We start from the raw sequence: 20,572 nt of genomic DNA, 5'->3' as shown, positions 1-20,572 counted from the left end.
GTGGCCTCTCACAGCTTGCCGAGCCGGAGCTTAGTTTGCGTCAAGGCTGCACAATGGGCATGGCAGCATTTCTCATGCCTCCTTTTTCTTGGCTTTTCCCAGGGCCTGAGGAAACTTCCATGCAAGCTCTTTTATTTCCCAAGCTCTTCAGAGAACACTGCAAAAGTTGCAGTGAAGGAACCATGCCAAACCAAGCAGATGCCCCAACATGTGTGGACACATCAGGGAGGGAACTGGAGATGCCTTGCACGGGGTGTTGAGAAGCCTCTTCAACCAGGCCAGCTCTCACCTGCAAATAAACCCGAGTTATACCCGTGCAATACTCGTCACTGTGCTTTTGTTGGTGGGAGGAAGGGTCATTGGGGAACAGAGCCCCTTCACCACATGGCCCAGCTGGAGAGCCTGCCTCACTGTGGCTGGACCACCTGCCTCTGCCTTGGGGACCACTTAAAGACCTTTCAGCTCCTGGCTGTCGTTTCCCATGGGTCCAGATGCTTGACCTCTGCACTGCGGCAGGTTCCACTAGATCACCTTCTCCTGCATGGCTTCTCACAGCTTGCTCAGCTGGAGCTCAGGCAGAAGCAAGGCTCAATGACGGGCAGAGATTACTCTCATGCCCTCTGTATATTGGCTTTTCCTAGGGCCAGAGAAGAGACCCATGAAGGCCATCAGGTTTCCCAGGCTCTCTAGAGAGCATGTTCTGCAGCCACCTTCCAAAGGAAGTTCCATGGAGATTTGTGAAGCAAGGCTTGCAGTGAAGCAACCAACCCAAAACCAAGCGGACACCCCAACATATATGGATATATTCTTCTATCAGGTAACTGGATATGCCTGTCATGAGAGTGTTGAGAAGACTTCCCTAACCAGGCCAGCTCCCAGCTGCAAATAAAAGTGAGTTGTGCCTATACAATATTCCTTATCCTTTTGTTCACCACCTCATTGGTCTGTACCATTGGTGTGCTCAAGGAGTTCTGAGAATGGCTAAATATAGAGATAATGTCCCCTCATCAGCCCTGCAGGGAGAAGAGGAGGTTGCTCTTTTTTGCCCTGGGCTGGCACCCTGCTGCTACCTGGGAGCTGAGTATCTGTGAGTTGCAGTGTTTTCCTCAGGTGCATTTCAGAGTAGGCTCTCTCAGCCTGTGCTGGAATCATTGCAGCACGTCCAGAATCTGTTGAATGCGGGGTGCCTGGAAGTGGACCCTGTGCTCCGCATGCAGCCTCACCAGTGCTGAGGAGAGAGGAAGGATGACCTCCCTTGACAGGCTGGCAGTGCTCAGAAAGATATGTTGACCTCCTTTGCTCAAATGGATTTTTTTTTCTTCCAAGAGCCTATAGACCTTCTAAGAGACTTCCATGGTCACAGAAATCACAGGTGTGCTATCAACACTTGCTGCACAAAAAGCTGTTAACCTGGAGAATCTACTGAGCCCTCCTCAGGCCCTTTCCCCCTACCATTAGGATGAGGAAGACCGCAATGCAGGCACCCATAAACTTGACTGCTGCCTGTAGAATCCTGCAGTCACCTTTGATACTTCCCACATTAGTCCTGATAGTATTGTTGGTGCCTCCATGGAAAAGCACCTGCAAGTAGTAGCTGGAGGGCGGGATAAGCATTGGTAGCCTCAACATCCTGAATGTGAGCCCCGTGCAAGCAGAGACCTCCCTAAATGACAAATGAGATCTTGCCGATAAGTGTCTTCCATTCCTTGTACTAGGCAGCAGTCTGCTACCAATATCACCTCTTCCATCAAGTGGTCTTGAATGGCTCCCGTGACCCCACAAATTCTCCTTCATTGCCTCTGGTGGGCCTGGGACCTAGCTCATGTGGCCAGAGCCACCACACTTAAAATCCTGCTCCTCTTAATGTCATGGAAGTGACTGTGGATGTTCCTGTCAGCAAGGAAAGCTCTTCCAAATAAGCTTGTAGCGTAGAAGTTGAGGAGCAATGTTTCTGAATGACTTTTTTCAGAATCCATATGCATCGAATGACAGTACACCCAGAACCCCTGCTCCTGCGTGGGCTCCTCTCCACGGGCTGCAGCTCCGGCCCAGGGCCTGCTCCTGCGGGGGCTCTCCGTGGGCTGCAGCCTCCTCCAGGCCACATCCTAGAGGTCAAGGGAGGTGATCCTCCCCCTCTATTCTGCCCTCGTCAGGCCTCGCCTGGAGTACTGTGTCCAGTTCTGGGCTCCCCGCTACAAAAAAAGACAGAGATCTCCTGGAAAGAGTCCAGCAGAGGGCCACAAAGATGACAGGAAGCCTGGAGAGTCTCCTCTATGAGGAAAGGCTGAGAGACCTGGGTCTGTTCAGCCTTGAGAAAAGAAGACTGAGGGGGAATCTTATCAATGTTTATAAATACACGAAGTGTGGGAGACAACGGGATATGGCCAACCTCTTTTCAGTGGTTTGTGGGGACAGGACAAGGGGCAATGGCCACAAAATGGAGCACAGGAAGTTCTGCACCAACATGAGAAAGAACTTCGTCATGGTGAAGGTGACGGAGCACTGGAACAGGCTGCCCAGGGAGGTTGTGGAGTCTCCTTCTATGGAGATACTCAAGGCCCGTCTGGATGCCTACGTGCTTTCCTCCATCCCTACAGTGGCAGGGAGGGGTACAGAGAGGACCCAGAAAGCCCACCTGATAAACAGGTGGCTCGGAGGCTGGTGCCAATGCAGAAATTTTTTTTTTTTTTTTTTTGACCACGGGGTGCTTTACTCGGCACCCAGCCTGCTAACTGCAGATGGGTCCCACCTGTCTCTAAGGGGAAAACAGACACTAGCACAGGAGCTGGCAGGGCTCATTGAGAGGGCTTTAAACTAGGTAGGAAGGGGGACGGGGAGGGCATAAGGCTTGTTAGAGGTGTGCCAGGGGGAGCGGTGTCAGGGTCTGGGGAGCAGGCAATGGCCCAGCTGAACTGCATCTACACTAATGCACGCAGCATGGGCAACAAACAGGAAGAGCTGGAAGCCATTGTTCAGCAGGCTAGCTATGACGTGGTTGCCATCACTGAAACGTGGTGGGACCACTCCCATGACCAGAGTTCTGCAATGACTGGCTATAGGCTCTTCAGAAAGGACAGGCAGCACAAAAGGGGTGGTGGTGTGGCTCTCTATATTAGAGAGTATTTTGATGTTGTAGATCTTGAGGCTAAGACTGGGAATGATAAGGTTGAGTCCCTGTAGGTTAGGATCGGCGGGAAGGCCAACAAGGCAAGCATCCTGGTGGGGGTCTGTTACAGACCACCAAACCAGGATGAGGAGACGGATGAGGAATTCTACAGGCAGCTGGCAAAAGTTGTGAAATCATCGGCTCTTGTCCTCGTTGGGGACTTCAACTTCCCAGACATATCCTGGACATGCAATACAGCGCAGAGGAAGCAGTCTAGGAGATTTCTGGAGAGCGTGGAAGATAGCTTCCTGACGCAGCTGATTAGTGAGCCTACCAGGGGAAGTGCCCAGCTGGACCTTCTGTTCACAAACAGAGAAGGACTGGTGGGAGATGTGGTGGTCGGGAGCTGTCTTGGGCAGAGTGACCACGAAATGGTCGAGTTCTCTATTCTTGGCGAAGTCAGGAGGGGGACCAGTAAAACTGCTGTCCTGGACTTCCGCAGGGCAGACTTTGAGCTGTTCAGGACACTGGTTGGCAGAGTCCCTTGGGAGGCAGGCCTGAAGGGCAGAGGAGTCCAGGAAGGCTGGGCACTCGTCAAGAAGGAAATCTTAAAGGCTTAGGAGCAGTCTGTCCCCATGTGCCCAAAGACGAGCCAGCATGGAAGAAGACCAGCCTGGCTGAACAGAGAGTTGTGGCTAGAGCTTAGTAAAAAACAAGAGGGTTTATGATCTTTGGAGAAGAGGGCAGGCCACTCAGAAGGATTATAAGGATGTTGTAAGGCTGTGTAGGGAAAAAATTAGAAAGGCCAAAGCTCATCTGGAGCTCAATCTGGCTACTGCTGTTAAAGATAACAGGAAATGTTTTTAAAAATACATTAACATGAGAAGGAGGACTAAGGGGAATCTCCATCCTTTACTGGATGCGGGGGGAAACTTAGTGACGAGCGATGAGGAAAAGGCTGAGGTGCTTAATGCCTTCTTTGCCTCAGTCTTTACCGCAAGACTAGTTGTTATCTGGATACCCAGTACCCTGAGCTGGTGGAAGGGAATGGGGAACAGATTGTGGCCCTCACAATCCACGAGGAAATGGTTGGCGACCTGCTACAGCACTTAGATGTACGCAAGTCGATGGGGCCAGCTGGGATCCACCTGAGGGTACTGCGAGAACTGGTGGAAGAGCTGGCCAAGCCGCTTTCCGTCATTTATCAGCAGTCCTGGCTATCAGGGGAGGTCCCAGTTGACTGGTGGCTAGCAAACGTGATGCCCATCTACAAGAAGGGCTGGAAGGTAGACCCGGGAAACTATAGGCCTGGTAGTTTGACCTCAGTGCTAGGAAAGCTCATGGAGCAGATTATCTTGCGTGTCATTAGGTGGCACTTGCAGGACAACCAGGAGATCAGGCTCAGTCAGCATGGGTTTATGAAAGGCAGGTCCTGCTTGACTAACCTGATCTCCTTCGATGACAAAGTGATGCACTTGGTGGATGAGGGAAAGGCTGTGGATGTGGTCTACCTTGACTTCAGTAAGGCTTTTGACACCATTTCCCACAGCATTCTCCTCAAGAAACAGGCTGCTCTTGGTTTGGACTGGCGTACGCTTTGTTGGGTTAGAAACTGGCTGGGTAGCCAGGCCCAAAGTGTCGTGGTGAAAGGAGCCAAATCCAGTTGGAGGCCGGTCACTAGTGGAGTCCCCCAGGGCTCAGTACTAGGGCCAGTTCTCCTTAATATCTTTATCGATGATCTGGATGAGGGGATCGAGTGCACCCTCAGTAAGTTTGCAGACGACACCAAGTTAGGTGCATGTGTTGAACTGCTTGAGGGTAGGAAGGCTCCGCAGGAGGATCTGGGTAGGCTGGAGCGATGGGCTGAGGCCAACTGTATGAAGTTCAACAAGGCCAAGTGCCGGGTCCTGCACCTGGGGCGTAACAACCCCAAGCAGCGCTACAGGCTGGGAGATGAGTGGTTGGAAAGCTGCCTGGCAGAGAAGGACCTGGGAGTATTGGTTGACAGTCAGCTGAATATGAGCCAGCAGTGTGCTCAGGTGGCCAAGAAGGCCAACAGCATCCTGGCTTGCATAAGAAACAGTGTGGCCAGCAGGGCTAGGGAAGTGATTGTCCCCCTTTACTCGGCTCTGGTGAGGCCGCACCTCGAGTACTGTGTTCAGTTTTGGGCCCCTCGCTACAAGAAGGACATCGAGGTGCTCATGCGAGTCCAGAGAAGGACAACGAAGCTGGTGAGGAGTCTGGAGAACAAGTCTTACAAGGAACGGCTGAGGGAGCTGGGATTGTTCAGTCTGGAAAAGAGGAGGCTCAGGGGTGACCTTATCGCACTCTACAGGTGCCTTAAAGGAGGCTGTAGCGAGGTGGGGGTTGGTCTATTCTCCCACATGCCTGGTGACAGGACGAGGGGGAATAGGCTAAAGTTGCACCAGGGGAGGTTTAGGTTGGATATTAGGAAGAACTTCTTTACTGAAAGGGTTGTTAGGCATTGGAATAGGCTGCCCAGGGAAGTGGTTGAGTTACCATCCCTGGAGGTCTTTAAGAGACGTTTAAATGTAGAGCTTAGTGATATGGTTTAGTGGAGGACTCGTTAGTGTTAGGTCAGAGGTTGGACTAGGAGATCTTGGAGGTCTCTTCCAACCTAGATGATTCTGTGATTCTGTGATTCTGTGAACTTGCTCTAGGGAACCTGCTTTGGCAGAGGGGTTGGACCTGATGACCTCTCGAGGTCCCTTCCACCCCTACGATTCTGTGATTCTGTCATTCTGTGAAACCAACATGGGTATGGACAGCAGCACTGTCTGCACTGTCAGTAATAGAGAGACTCTTTCAGTAACATTTCTTTATTTTCATAAATTATGCTGCCAGCCGTGGGGTGCCCGCCTAGTGCCGCCGTCGGGGCGGCCTCTTGCGGGGCTGGGGAGAGTCCTGGAGGCTGCTGCTGGCCCTCCTCTTCGGGGCGCGCCGGCGCACCCCAGGCAAGCAGTCCCTGCCCTGGGCAGAGGGACCTGCTGCCGCCTGCCCTGGCTCCTCAGGTGCCTCCTCCTCTTCTGTGGTGGCAGGGGCACGAGTCCCCCCTGGAGAGGTGGCGTGGCTGTGGGCGGCCGCGGGGCTGTCCTCCTGGCTCCCTGCAGCGTGGGCGTCCTGGCGGTCACGCTGCCGGCGGATCTCTGTGCTGCACAGCTCCACAGCGGCAGTGATGAGCCGCACCACGAAAGGCAGCGTCTGGTTTTTGAGGCAAGGCTGCAGCGCCCGCACCAAGCCCTCCTCGTCGAGACCGTAGACGCACAGGTAGCCGATCACCGTGCTCAGGCCCGCAGCCACCTCCCACCACTCGGAGCCAGAGATGGTCTCCAGCTCCTGCTGCAGCCACGCAAGCAGGGGCTCGACGTTTTCCGGGTGCTCGCGGAAGAAGGCTGCCCAGACCTCGGGTGGGAAGCTGAGGTCAGGAGCCCTGGGCACTGGCTCCACAGCCTCCTGCTCCTCCTGCTGGTCCTCAGCCAAGTGCTCGGCAGGCTCTGGGACAGCACACTCCAGGTAATCGTCGTCTGACCTCACCGAGTACTTGATGGTCTTGATTGTCTCCCTGCAGAAGGGGCACGATGGATTCTTCATTGCCCACCGCAGGGCGCAGCCATAGCACAGCCGGTGGAGACAGGGGGTCATGTAGGCAATATCGTCCTGACCTTCCCCACAGGCTGGGCAGGTCCAGTCCGATGGCACATCCATGGCCACCGGGCTCTACAGTGGGCTGGGGAGAGCTGAGTTGAAGAAGCTGCTCCCCTACCCTGGCGCTGCAGCTGCCAAAGGATGTCTGAATCTGCACAAGGGAGAGAGGCCAAGGTCACTCATTGTGCCAGGGTGAGCAGAGGCAATGCCCCCCTGGCACTTCTGCAGGAACCCCCCCAAACCCATGTCTGGCCTTCCCGTGCCCCCTGTGGGCTGCCCCAGGGCACGTGTCCCCACACAGCTCACCTGTGCTGCTGCGAGCGCGTCCCGCGGGGCCCCGGCTGCCTGAGACAGGCAGGGCCGGGGAAACACAGGCAATGACTGTGGGGACGGGCACTGAGAACAGCTGCCGGCGGCCCCACAGCACGGCTCTACCAAATCCTCGCTCGGTGCTCCAAGCCTCGCACAAGCGCTCAGCAGGAGTCAAGCCACGAGCTAGGCTGACGTGGCCTCTGCTGGCGCCCCAAGATAAGCAGCGAGGGCTGCGAGGTCACAGCCCATCGCTCAGTGATGTCACCATGGGCCATCTGCCCCAACAGGGCCTGTAGCACTTTGCCCCACATATTACAAATACTGTTGGGTTGGGATGGTGTTTTGATGTGTGTTTTTTCTTTAATTTTTTTCACCTTGATTTACCATTAAGTGGGTTGCAAATTGGTTGAATAAGCATGCTAAGAGAGTGGGGATCAGACACAGGACATCTCTTGGGAGGCCAGTAACTAGTAGTGACATAGAAACGAAATGAATGGTTGATACTCCAGAAGGCTGTCTTATCACCTCTCTGCCCCTGCTTCACATGGGGTCCCTCCCACGGGATGCCGTCCTTCCCGAACTGAGCCTGCGGGGGCTGCCCACAGGCAGCAGCTCTTCAAGAACTGCTCCCACATGGCTCCGTACCACGGGGTCCATCCATCCCCCAGGAGCAAACTGCTCCAGCACGGGTCCCCCACAGGCGGCAGCTCCCCCCAGACCCCTGCTCCTGCGTGGGCTCCTCTCCACGGGCTGCAGCTCCGGCCCGGGGCCTGCTCCTGCGGGGTCTCTCCATGGGCCGCAGCCTCCTCCAGGCCACATCCACCTGCTCCACCGGGGGCTCCTCCACGGGCTGCAGCGTGGAGATCTGCTCCGTGTGGGACCCATGGGCTGCAAGGGGACAGCCTGCTCCACCAGGGGCCTCTCCACAGGCCGCAGGGGAACTTGTGCTGCGTGCCTGGAGCACCTCCTGCCCTCCTGCTGCACTGCCCTTGGGGGCTGCAGGGCTGGATCTCATTCCACACTCTCCCAGCTGCTGTGGTGTAGCAGTTCTTTTCCCTTTCTTAAATATGCTCTCAGAGAGGTGCAAACAACATCACTTGTTGGCTTGGCTCTGGCCAGCGGCGGGTCCCTTTTGGAGCAGCTGGAGCTTGCTCTGCTCTGCCATGGGGCAGCTGCTGGGCTGTGCTCACACAGGGCACCCCTGCAGCCCCCCTGCTGGTAGCCCTTGCCACACAAACCTGATACATATTTGAGAGGTATTACAGCCCTAGCTAGAATTAGCATAACTTTTATTGACTTTAATAGGAGAGAGCTTGGGCCTTCATTGTCTGTAAAATACTGTCTGCCTGCTACATGCTTGTCTGTGGATTCACTTCATGCCTTACTCTTTCATTGAGTTCTGTCTTAAGGAAAAGAAGCATTTCCTTGTTGACAGTGAGACATGGTCCTTCTTTGGGAAGCTTTGCAAGTCTCCAGAAAATAGGAGGATTGGCTGAAGAAATTGAGAAAAGCCACTATGAAAATCATTGGACGCAGTCAGTGGCAGTACCAGGAATACAGGATAGAGAAAATCTGAATTTTGTTTTCATGATCAATTGGAAAGGAGCAAAAATAGAAGGGGAGGATCACCTCCCTTGACCTGCTGGCCACACTCCTTTTAATGCATGCCAGGATCCCATTGGCCTTCTTGGCCACCAGGGCACACTGCTGACTCATGGCCAACCTGTTGTCCACCAGGACCCCCAGGTCCTTATCCTCAGAGCTCCTCTCCAGCAGGTCATCCCCCAGCCTGTACTGACGCATGCGGCTGTTCCTTCCCAGGTGCAGGATTCTACACTTGCTCTTGTTAAACTTCAATTGGTTTGGTTTCTTCCTGCCCAAAGTTCCTTCCTGCCCAAAATGCTGTTGATCCTCAAGATTTTGCAGGGATGGTCTTCTGCAATGCCCACCTTAACTGCAAAAAATGTTGCACAGCACTCTTGCCAACTGAATAATGCAGAAGAAGGTGCAGTGCTGGTGCAGATGAGAGAGAACCATAGCATGCTGCAGGTGCCCCAGTGGCAAGCCCCCATTCTCCTGCCATGTATCTGTGGCAGATCTCACATGTCCTGGAGAGCCACCCTACTCCTGTGCTGTGTGACTACAAATGCACAAGAAATTAATAGAAAATCAGCTATGGTACCAAAGTAACCTAATTAACACAATTCGTTTGACATTCCAGAAAACAAGTAGGATCTCAGGTGGCCCTGCTTTATGATAAACACAACTCAATTTAACCTACGTATTTTTATACAAATCATCAGTGTAAGACTACACTAAACGCAAAGACACATTCGATTTCTTGTGATCCAATCTTCAGTGGTTTGTTAAAATCTCTATAAATAACTCTGTTTTCACAGCTCATCTTTTAGTATCATTAGATAAGCCCTTTTTCAACTTCAACACGAATCTTACGACATTCTCTCAACTACCTGCTAGCACTTGCTATACATGAAACAACGCCCCCCCCCTTCTGGGCTACGGCAAAGTTGCACTTACTTGCGGAAAACCACTGCAGAAGAATGGAACAAACTCCTATTAATGTCTACTGAGAGTGTTCCGTAATTAAACTACCTGACCGGAACAAGAAGAGCCTTAAGGCCTTGTCCTGGTTCCAGTTAGGACAGAGTTAATTTTCCCTCACAGTAGCTGGTAGGGTGCTATGTTTTGGATTAGGATGAGAAGAGCGCTGATAACATGCTGATGTTTTAATTGTTGCAGAGCAGTTCTTACACCAGGCCAAGGACTTTTCGGCTTCTCGCTCTGTCCTGCCAGCGAGCAGGCTGGGGGTGCAGCAGGAGCTGGGAGGGGACAGACCCAGGACAGCTGACCCAAACTGGCCAAAGGGGTATTCCATACCATCTGACGTCGTGCTAAACAATATATAGGGGTGGCTGGGCGGGGTGGGGGGCCGGCTGCTCGGGGATAGGCTGGGCATCGGTTGACGGGTGGTGAGCAATTTCATTGTGCATCATTTGTTTCATATACATTATTATTATTAATACTATTATCATTATCACTATTATTGTTATTATTGTTATTATTATATTCCTGTCTTAATAAACTGTCTCTATCTCAACTCACCGGCTTCACTTTCCCGTTTCTCTCCCCCATCCCAGAGAGGGAGGGGGGAGGGTGAGCGAACGGCTGTGTGGTGTTTAGCTGCCAGCCGGGTTAAACCACAACAGCCCTTTTTGGCGCCCAACTTGGGGCTCGAAGGGTTGAGATATCGACAGATTTGACCAGAGTGTGTTAAACTAAAATTGGTATAAGTATTGGACCTGCTTAATAGTTGCTAGTCACGATGTTGATTGCCTTAATCTCCAGTCTGCTGTACCTGTATTCCAAATTGAGTTTTATAGCGCGTTACTTTCTGTATGTGCTCCCTGTTGCACTGTTTATCCTTTCCAGGCCCTGGTTTAAGATTGTTATGGTACTGTGCGGTGTAACAATGGCTTATGAAAAGATGAGATTTCTGGTCACGACTTTAACCTGGTATTTGTACTCAGAACTGACGTTGACTCTATACTTTGGAACCCATATCTCGGAAACTATTAGCAATTACACCTATTGCCTGTTTTCGTTAGGGATCCAATCTGTGAAAGGGACAGGGGAAGACATGTTTCCCTACCTGTTCACTCTCCCTTTCTCCTTCACCACCACCCTCTTATCCCCCGAGCTAGTTACGGTGGTTCTCCGAGATGTTGAATATCCTTGGGATACTCAGACCAGCCTGCTCTTGTTGTTATGTCTCCTGAATGCGCTTCAGGTTTTGTTGAGGGTTAAACAACTACTTAGGAATCTCATCCGGAGATCTGTCTTGAGGCGGGATAGTTGCGAGTGGCAGGGAGTGTGGGAGGATATGGGCAGGTTTCTAGAGCAGTGGTCACCTCCAGTGTTTTGGACATTCACCCCTGAACAACTGCAAAATCCTAAAAAGCTGGCAGAATGCTTGAAAAAAAGGTGTCATGACTCTGGCAGTTCCAAAGTGATACAAATCACTGTAGCGTGCTGGGGTCTGGCTTGTGCCTATCGAGCTGCAATTGATGCTACTAGCAACCTAGCTCCCGCTCCTGCAGCCGTTCCAGTTCCAGCTCCTGCAGACACTCCAGCTCCTGCAGCCACTCCAGCTCCTGCAGCCGCTCCAGCTCCAGCTCCTGCAGCCGCTCCAGCTCCAGCTCCTGCAGCCGCTCCAATTCCAGCTACTGCAGCCACTCCAGCCCCTGCAGCTGCTCCAGCTCCTGCAGCCGCTCCAGCTCCAGCTCCCGCAGCCACTCCAGCCCCTGCAGCCGCTCCAGCTCCAGCTCCAGCTCCTGCAGCCGCTCCAGCTCCAGCTCCCGCAGCCACTCCAGCCCCTGCAGCAGCTCCAGCTCCTGCAGCTGCTCCCACTCCTGTGGCTGGGTCAGAGAAACGAGCTGTAGCAGTGCAAGTTGACCCCGCAGAGGGTACTCCAACCCCTGTGGCAGACCCTGTGTCTGGGTTAGAGAAACGAGCTGTAGCAGTGCAAGTTGCCCCTGTAGACAAGGTGAAAAAATGGTATAGAGGCTCAGGTCGTTTAGAACGCAGACAGTCTTCTGCGAAGTCTGGGCATAGTGAAGACGAGGCTGGGCCACCAAAGGTGCAGGAGACTGAAGATGAGGATGGGGATGTCGAAAAATCAACAGTAACTACCCGGACTCTATACCAGCGTGAGCTACGAGATGTGCGAAACGATTTTGGTCGCTGTATAGGTGAGCAGCTTGTCACCTGGCTGCTCCGGTGCTGGGACACGGGAGCCAATTATGTGGAATTAGAGGGCAAGGAAGCCAGGCGGCTGGGATCCCTTGCTAGGGACGCATGCATTGACAAAGCAATTGGAGATGGAGCACGATCTCGCAGCCTCTGGAGGCGTCTCCTGTCAGCTGTGCAGGAAAGGTATCCCTTCAAGGAAGAACTTGTATGTCTACCAGGCAAATGGACCACCATGGAGAAGGGAATTCAGTACCTGATGGAATTGGCCGTACGGGAAGTAATTTATAAGGACCTAGACAACGCACAAACATCCGCAGATCCAGATGCAGTCCGGTGTACACCACCCATGTGGCGGAAGTTTGTACGGAGTGCACCATCATCATATGCCAGCTCATTGGCAATACTAGCCTGGAAAGCGGAGGAGAATCCCACAGTGAATGAAGTGACTAAAATACTCCGGCAGTACGAAGGAAATCTCTCCTCTTCCCTACAGCCCTGTGTCTCGGCTGTGGAGAAACTCTCTGAAGAGGTCCACCAACTTAAAGAGAATTTATCTTCCCCTCCACCTGAACGAACCAGTGTCCACCAGCTAAAAGAGAATGCTTTGGAGAAACTTTCTGAAAAGATCCACCAACTTGAAGAAAGATTATCTTCCCCTCCACCTGAACGAACCAGTGTCCACCAGCTAATAGAGAATACTTTGGAGAAACTTTCTGAAGAGGTCCACCAACTTGAAGAGAGATTATTTTCCTCCCCACCTGTGCAAACCAGTGTCTCAGCTATTAGGGGTAAACGTTCATCTATGCAAGGAAGACAATATGGTGGGCACACACACCGCGCCACCCTGTGGTTTTACCTACGTGACCATGGAGAGGACATGAGAAAATGGGATGGAAAATCTACTGCGACCCTAGAGGCACGGGTACGTGAATTGCAAAGGAAAACAATTGGGAAAAAGGAGTTCTCTGAAAAGTTTGCTGCTCCAACTTCCAGCAGGCAGTCCTTTAAACACAGAAACGAAGATTCTGACCAGGACTAGAGGGGCCCTGCCTCCAGCCAGGGGGAGGAAAGGGACAATCGAGTTTATTGGACTGTGTGGATTCGATGGCCTGGCACATCAGACGCACAGAAGTATAAGGCTTTGGTAGACACCGGTGCACAATATACTCTAATGCCATCAAGCTATAAAGGGCCAGAGCCCATCTGTATTTATGGTGTGACGGGGGGATCCCAGCAGTTAACTGTATTGGAGGCTGAAGTGAGTCTAACCGGTAATGAGTGGCAAAAGCACCGTATTGTGACTTTATATCTTAGAAGAGGATATTTCAAGGACCCAAAAGGGTTCCGCTGGGCTTTTGGCATAGCTGCTTTGGAGACAGAGGACATTAAACAGTTGTCTACCTTGCCTGGTCTCTCAGAGGACCCTTCTGTTGTGGGGTTGCTGAGGGTTGAAGAACAGCAAGTGCCGATCGCTACCACAACTGTGCACCGGCGGCAATATCGCACCAACCGAGACTCCCTGAGTCTCATCCATAAGCTAATTCATCAACTGGAGAGCCAAGGAGTGATCAGCAAGACTCATTCACCTTTTAATAGTCCTATATGGCCAGTGCGAAAGTCTAATGGTGAGTGGAGACTAACAGTGGACTATCGTGGCCTGAACGAAGTCACGCCACCACTGAGTGCTGCAGTGCCGGACATGCTAGAACTCCAGTATGAACTGGAATCAAAGGCAGCCAAGTGGTATGCCACAATTGATATCGCTAATGCATTTTTCTCCATCCCTCTAGCAGCAGAGTGCAGGCCACAGTTTGCTTTCACTTGGAGGGGAGTCCAATATACTTGGAATCGGCTGCCCCAGGGGTGCAAACACAGCCCTACCATTTGCCATGGACTGATCCAGTCTACGCTGGAGCAGGGGGAAGCTCCTGAACACCTGCAGTACATCGATGACATCATTGTGTGGGGTGACACTGCAGAAGAAGTTTTCGAGAAAGGGAAGAAAATAGTTAAAATCCTTCTGAAGGCCGGTTTTGCCATAAAACAGAATAAAGTTAAAGGACCTGCACGAGAGATCCAGTTTTTAGGAATAAAATGGCAAGATGGACGTCGTCAAATCCCAATGGATGTGATCAACAAAATAACAGCTATGTCTCCACCAACTAGCAAAAAAGAAACACAAACTTTCCTAGGTGTCGTGGGGTTTTGGAGAATGCATATTCCAAATTACAGTCTGATTGTAAACCCGCTCTACCAAGTAACCCGTAAGAAGAATGCTTTTGAATGGGGCCCTGAGCAACGACAAGCCTTTGAGCAAATTAAGCAGGAAATAGTTCATGCAGTAGCCCTCGGGCCAGTCCGAACAGGACCAGATGTAAAGAATGTGCTCTACACCGCAGCCGGGGAGAATGGTCCCACCTGGAGCCTCTGGCAGAAAGAACCTGGGGAAACTCGAGGTCGACCCCTGGGGTTTTGGAGTCGGGGATACAGAGGATCTGAAGCCCGCTATACTCCAACTGAAAAGGAGATATTGGCAGCATATGAAGGAGTTCGATCTGCTTCGGAAGTGGTCGGTACTGAAGCGCAGCTCCTCCTGGCACCCCGACTGCCGGTACTAGGCTGGATGTTCAAAGGAAGGGTCCCCTCTACACATCATGCAACTGATGCTACATGGAGCAAGTGGGTTGCACTGATTACTCAGCGGGCTCGAATAGGAAACCCCAGTTGCCCAGGAATCTTGGATATTGCTGCCCGGGTAGAGAACCTGGTTGTAAAGGTACGCCATGTAGATGCTCATGTGCCCAAGAATCGGGCTACTGAAGAACATCAAAACAACCAGCAGGTGGATCAGGCTGCTAAGATTGAAGTGGCTCAGGTGGACCTGGACTGGCAACATAAAGGTGAATTATTTATAGCCCGATGGGCCCATGACACCTCAGGCCATCAAGGTAGAGATGCAACCTACAGATGGGCTCGTGATCGAGGGGTGGACCTGACCATGGACACTATAGCACAGGTTATTCATGACTGTGAAACATGTGCTGCAATCAAGCAAGCCAAACGGTCAAAACCTCTTTGGTATGGAAAATGATGGCTGACATATAAATATGGAGAGGCCTGGCAGATTGATTACATCACACTCCCTCAAACCCGCAACGGCAAGCGCCACGTACTTACAATGGTGTAGCGTACTTACAAAGCTTGTAGCGTAGAAGTTGAGGAGCAATGTTTCTGAATGACTTTTTTCAGAATCCATATGCATCGAATGACAGTACACCCAGAACCCCTGCTCCTGCGTGGGCTCCTCTCCACGGGCTGCAGCTCCGGCCCAGGGCCTGCTCCTGCGGGGGCTCTCCGTGGGCTGCAGCCTCCTCCAGGCCACATCCTAGAGGTCAAGGGAGGTGATCCTCCCCCTCTATTCTGCCCTCGTCAGGCCTCGCCTGGAGTACTGTGTCCAGTTCTGGGCTCCCCGCTACAAAAAAAGACAGAGATCTCCTGGAAAGAGTCCAGCAGAGGGCCACAAAGATGACAGGAAGCCTGGAGAGTCTCCTCTATGAGGAAAGGCTGAGAGACCTGGGTCTGTTCAGCCTTGAGGAAAGAAGACTGAGGGGGAATCTTATCAATGTTTATAAATACACGAAGTGTGGGAGACAACGGGATATGGCCAACCTCTTTTCAGTGGTTTGTGGGGACAGGACAAGGGGCAATGGCCACAAAATGGAGCACAGGAAGTTCTGCACCAACATGAGAAAGAACTTCGTCATGGTGAAGGTGACGGAGCACTGGAACAGGCTGCCCAGGGAGGTTGTGGAGTCTCCTTCTATGGAGATACTCAAGGCCCGTCTGGATGCCTACGTGCTTTCCTCCATCCCTACAGTGGCAGGGAGGGGTACAGAGAGGACCCAGAAAGCCCACCTGATAAACAGGTGGCTCAGAGGCTGGTGCCAATGCAGAAATTTTTTTTTTTTTTTTTGACCACGGGGTGCTTTACTCGGCACCCAGCCTGCTAACTGCAGATGGGTCCCACCTGTCTCTAAGGGGAAAACAGACACTAGCACAGGAGCTGGCAGGGCTCATTGAGAGGGCTTTAAACTAGGTAGGAAGGGGGACGGGGAGGGCATAAGGCTTGTTAGAGGTGTGCCAGGGGGAGCGGTGTCAGGGTCTGGGGAGCAGGCAATGGCCCAGCTGAACTGCATCTACACTAATGCACGCAGCATGGGCAACAAACAGGAAGAGCTGGAAGCCATTGTTCAGCAGGCTAGCTATGACGTGGTTGCCATCACTGAAACGTGGTGGGACCACTCCCATGACCAGAGTTCTGCAATGACTGGCTATAGGCTCTTCAGAAAGGACAGGCAGCACAAAAGGGGTGGTGGTGTGGCTCTCTATATTAGAGAGTATTTTGATGTTGTAGATCTTGAGGCTAAGACTGGGAATGATAAGGTTGAGTCCCTGTAGGTTAGGATCGGCGGGAAGGCCAACAAGGCAAGCATCCTGGTGGGGGTCTGTTACAGACCACCAAACCAGGATGAGGAGACGGATGAGGAATTCTACAGGCAGCTGGCAAAAGTTGTGAAATCATCGGCTCTTGTCCTCGTTGGGGACTTCAACTTCCCAGACATATCCTGGACATGCAATACAGCGCAGAGGAAGCAGTCTAGGAGATTTCTGGAGAGCGTGGAAGATAGCTTCCTGACGCAGCTGATTAGTGAGCCTACCAGGGGAAGTGCCCAGCTGGACCTTCTGTTCACAAACAGAGAAGGACTGGTGGGAGATGTGGTGGTCGGGAGCTGTCTTGGGCAGAGTGACCACGAAATGGTCGAGTTCTCTATTCTTGGCGAAGTCAGGAGGGGGACCAGTAAAACTGCTGTCCTGGACTTCCGCAGGGCAGACTTTGAGCTGTTCAGGACACTGGTTGGCAGAGTCCCTTGGGAGGCAGGCCTGAAGGGCAGAGGAGTCCAGGAAGGCTGGGCACTCGTCAAGAAGGAAATCTTAAAGGCTTAGGAGCAGTCTGTCCCCATGTGCCCAAAGACGAGCCAGCATGGAAGAAGACCAGCCTGGCTGAACAGAGAGTTGTGGCTAGAGCTTAGTAAAAAACAAGAGGGTTTATGATCTTTGGAGAAGAGGGCAGGCCACTCAGAAGGATTATAAGGATGTTGTAAGGCTGTGTAGGGAAAAAATTAGAAAGGCCAAAGCTCATCTGGAGCTCAATCTGGCTACTGCTGTTAAAGATAACAGGAAATGTTTTTAAAAATACATTAACATGAGAAGGAGGACTAAGGGGAATCTCCATCCTTTACTGGATGCGGGGGGAAACTTAGTGACGAGCGATGAGGAAAAGGCTGAGGTGCTTAATGCCTTCTTTGCCTCAGTCTTTACCGCAAGACTAGTTGTTATCTGGATACCCAGTACCCTGAGCTGGTGGAAGGGAATGGGGAACAGATTGTGGCCCTCACAATCCACGAGGAAATGGTTGGCGACCTGCTACAGCACTTAGATGTACGCAAGTCGATGGGGCCAGCTGGGATCCACCTGAGGGTACTGCGAGAACTGGTGGAAGAGCTGGCCAAGCCGCTTTCCGTCATTTATCAGCAGTCCTGGCTATCAGGGGAGGTCCCAGTTGACTGGTGGCTAGCAAACGTGATGCCCATCTACAAGAAGGGCTGGAAGGTAGACCCGGGAAACTATAGGCCTGGTAGTTTGACCTCAGTGCTAGGAAAGCTCATGGAGCAGATTATCTTGCGTGTCATTAGGTGGCACTTGCAGGACAACCAGGAGATCAGGCTCAGTCAGCATGGGTTTATGAAAGGCAGGTCCTGCTTGACTAACCTGATCTCCTTCTATGACAAAGTGATGCACTTGGTGGATGAGGGAAAGGCTGTGGATGTGGTCTACCTTGACTTCAGTAAGGCTTTTGACACCATTTCCCACAGCATTCTCCTCAAGAAACAGGCTGCTCTTGGTTTGGACTGGCGTACGCTTTGTTGGGTTAGAAACTGGCTGGGTAGCCAGGCCCAAAGTGTCGTGGTGAAAGGAGCCAAATCCAGTTGGAGGCCGGTCACTAGTGGAGTCCCCCAGGGCTCAGTACTAGGGCCAGTTCTCCTTAATATCTTTATCGATGATCTGGATGAGGGGATCGAGTGCACCCTCAGTAAGTTTGCAGACGACACCAAGTTAGGTGCGTGTGTTGAACTGCTTGAGGGTAGGAAGGCTCCGCAGGAGGATCTGGGTAGGCTGGAGCGATGGGCTGAGGCCAACTGTATGAAGTTCAACAAGGCCAAGTGCCGGGTCCTGCACCTGGGGCGTAACAACCCCAAGCAGCGCTACAGGCTGGGAGATGAGTGGTTGGAAAGCTGCCTGGCAGAGAAGGACCTGGGAGTATTGGTTGACAGTCGGCTGAATATGAGCCAGCAGTGTGCTCAGGTGGCCAAGAAGGCCAACAGCATCCTGGCTTGCATAAGAAACAGTGTGGCCAGCAGGGCTAGGGAAGTGATTGTCCCCCTTTACTCGGCTCTGGTGAGGCCGCACCTCGAGTACTGTGTTCAGTTTTGGGCCCCTCGCTACAAGAAGGACATCGAGGTGCTCATGCGAGTCCAGAGAAGGACAACGAAGCTGGTGAGGAGTCTGGAGAACAAGTCTTACAAGGAACGGCTGAGGGAGCTGGGATTGTTCAGTCTGGAAAAGAGGAGGCTCAGGGGTGACCTTATCGCACTCTACAGGTGCCTTAAAGGAGGCTGTAGCGAGGTGGGGGTTGGTCTATTCTCCCACGTGCCTGGTGACAGGACGAGGGGGAATAGGCTAAAGTTGCACCAGGGGAGGTTTAGGTTGGATATTAGGAAGAACTTCTTTACTGAAAGGGTTGTTAGGCATTGGAATAGGCTGCCCAGGGAAGTGGTTGAGTTACCATCCCTGGAGGTCTTTAAGAGACGTTTAAATGTAGAGCTTAGTGATATGGTTTAGTGGAGGACTCGTTAGTGTTAGGTCAGAGGTTGGACTAGGAGATCTTGGAGGTCTCTTCCAACCTAGATGATTCTGTGATTCTGTGATTCTGTGAACTTGCTCTAGGGAACCTGCTTTGGCAGAGGGGTTGGACCTGATGACCTCTCGAGGTCCCTTCCACCCCTACGATTCTGTGATTCTGTCATTCTGTGAAACCAACATGGGTATGGACAGCAGCACTGTCTGCACTGTCAGTAATAGAGAGACTCTTTCAGTAACATTTCTTTATTTTCATAAATTATGCTGCCAGCCGTGGGGTGCCCGCCTAGTGCCGCCGTCGGGGCGGCCTCTTGCGGGGCTGGGGAGAGTCCTGGAGGCTGCTGCTGGCCCTCCTCTTCGGGGCGCGCCGGCGCACCCCAGGCAAGCAGTCCCTGCCCTGGGCAGAGGGACCTGCTGCCGCCTGCCCTGGCTCCTCAGGTGCCTCCTCCTCTTCTGTGGTGGCAGGGGCACGAGTCCCCCCTGGAGAGGTGGCGTGGCTGTGGGCGGCCGCGGGGCTGTCCTCCTGGCTCCCTGCAGCGTGGGCGTCCTGGCGGTCACGCTGCCGGCGGATCTCTGTGCTGCAAAGCTCCACAGCGGCAGTGATGAGCCGCACCACGAAAGGCAGCGTCTGGTTTTTGAGGCAAGGCTGCAGCGCCCGCACCAAGCCCTCCTCGTCGAGACCGTAGACGCACAGGTAGCCGATCACCGTGCTCAGGCCCGCAGCCACCTCCCACCACTCGGAGCCAGAGATGGTCTCCAGCTCCTGCTGCAGCCACGCAAGCAGGGGCTCGACGTTTTCCGGGTGCTCGCGGAAGAAGGCTGCCCAGACCTCGGGTGGGAAGCTGAGGTCAGGAGCCCTGGGCACTGGCTCCACAGCCTCCTGCTCCTCCTGCTGGTCCTCAGCCAAGTGCTCGGCAGGCTCTGGGACAGCACACTCCAGGTAATCGTCGTCTGACCTCACCGAGTACTTGATGGTCTTGATTGTCTCCCTGCAGAAGGGGCACGATGGATTCTTCATTGCCCACCGCAGGGCGCAGCCATAGCACAGCCGGTGGAGACAGGGGGTCATGTAGGCAATATCGTCCTGACCTTCCCCACAGGCTGGGCAGGTCCAGTCCGATGGCACATCCATGGCCACCGGGCTCTACAGTGGGCTGGGGAGAGCTGAGTTGAAGAAGCTGCTCCCCTACCCTGGCGCTGCAGCTGCCAAAGGATGTCTGAATCTGCACAAGGGAGAGAGGCCAAGGTCACTCATTGTGCCAGGGTGAGCAGAGGCAATGCCCCCCTGGCACTTCTGCAGGAACCCCCCCAAACCCATGTCTGGCCTTCCCGTGCCCCCTGTGGGCTGCCCCAGGGCACGTGTCCCCACACAGCTCACCTGTGCTGCTGCGAGCGCGTCCCGCGGGGCCCCGGCTGCCTGAGACAGGCAGGGCCGGGGAAACACAGGCAATGACTGTGGGGACGGGCACTGAGAACAGCTGCCGGCGGCCCCACAGCACGGCTCTACCAAATCCTCGCTCGGTGCTCCAAGCCTCGCACACACGCTCAGCAGGAGTCAAGCCACGAGCTAGGCTGACGTGGCCTCTGCTGGCGCCCCAAGATAAGCAGCGAGGGCTGCGAGGTCACAGCCCATCGCTCAGTGATGTCACCATGGGCCATCTGCCCCAACAGGGCCTGTAGCACTTTGCCCCACATATTACAAATACTGTTGGGTTGGGATGGTGTTTTGATGTGTGTTTT

The 20,572-nt window shown here is 53.1% G+C and overlaps 1 protein-coding gene across 1 annotated transcript; it reads right to left on the bottom strand.

Annotated features, from left to right (window-relative positions):
* Window positions 1–18,958: 18,958 nt before the first annotated feature.
* Window positions 18,959–20,357, bottom strand: LOC136789137 (E3 ubiquitin-protein ligase Topors-like). Its single transcript, XM_066988934.1, has 2 exons — window positions 20,211–20,357; window positions 18,959–20,055 (listed from the first exon to the last, which is right to left on the bottom strand). The coding sequence occupies exon 2, from the start codon at window positions 19,962–19,964 to the stop codon at window positions 19,119–19,121; it is 846 nt and encodes a 281-aa protein (XP_066845035.1). The 5' UTR covers window positions 19,965–20,055; window positions 20,211–20,357; the 3' UTR covers window positions 18,959–19,118.
* Between the last annotated feature and the right edge of the window lie 215 nt (window positions 20,358–20,572).

Source organism: Anser cygnoides, chromosome Z, assembly GCF_040182565.1.
Source record: "Anser cygnoides isolate HZ-2024a breed goose chromosome Z, Taihu_goose_T2T_genome, whole genome shotgun sequence".
Classification (NCBI taxonomy): Eukaryota; Metazoa; Chordata; class Aves; order Anseriformes; family Anatidae; genus Anser; species Anser cygnoides.
This window is presented reverse-complemented; position numbering and strand designations above follow the sequence as displayed.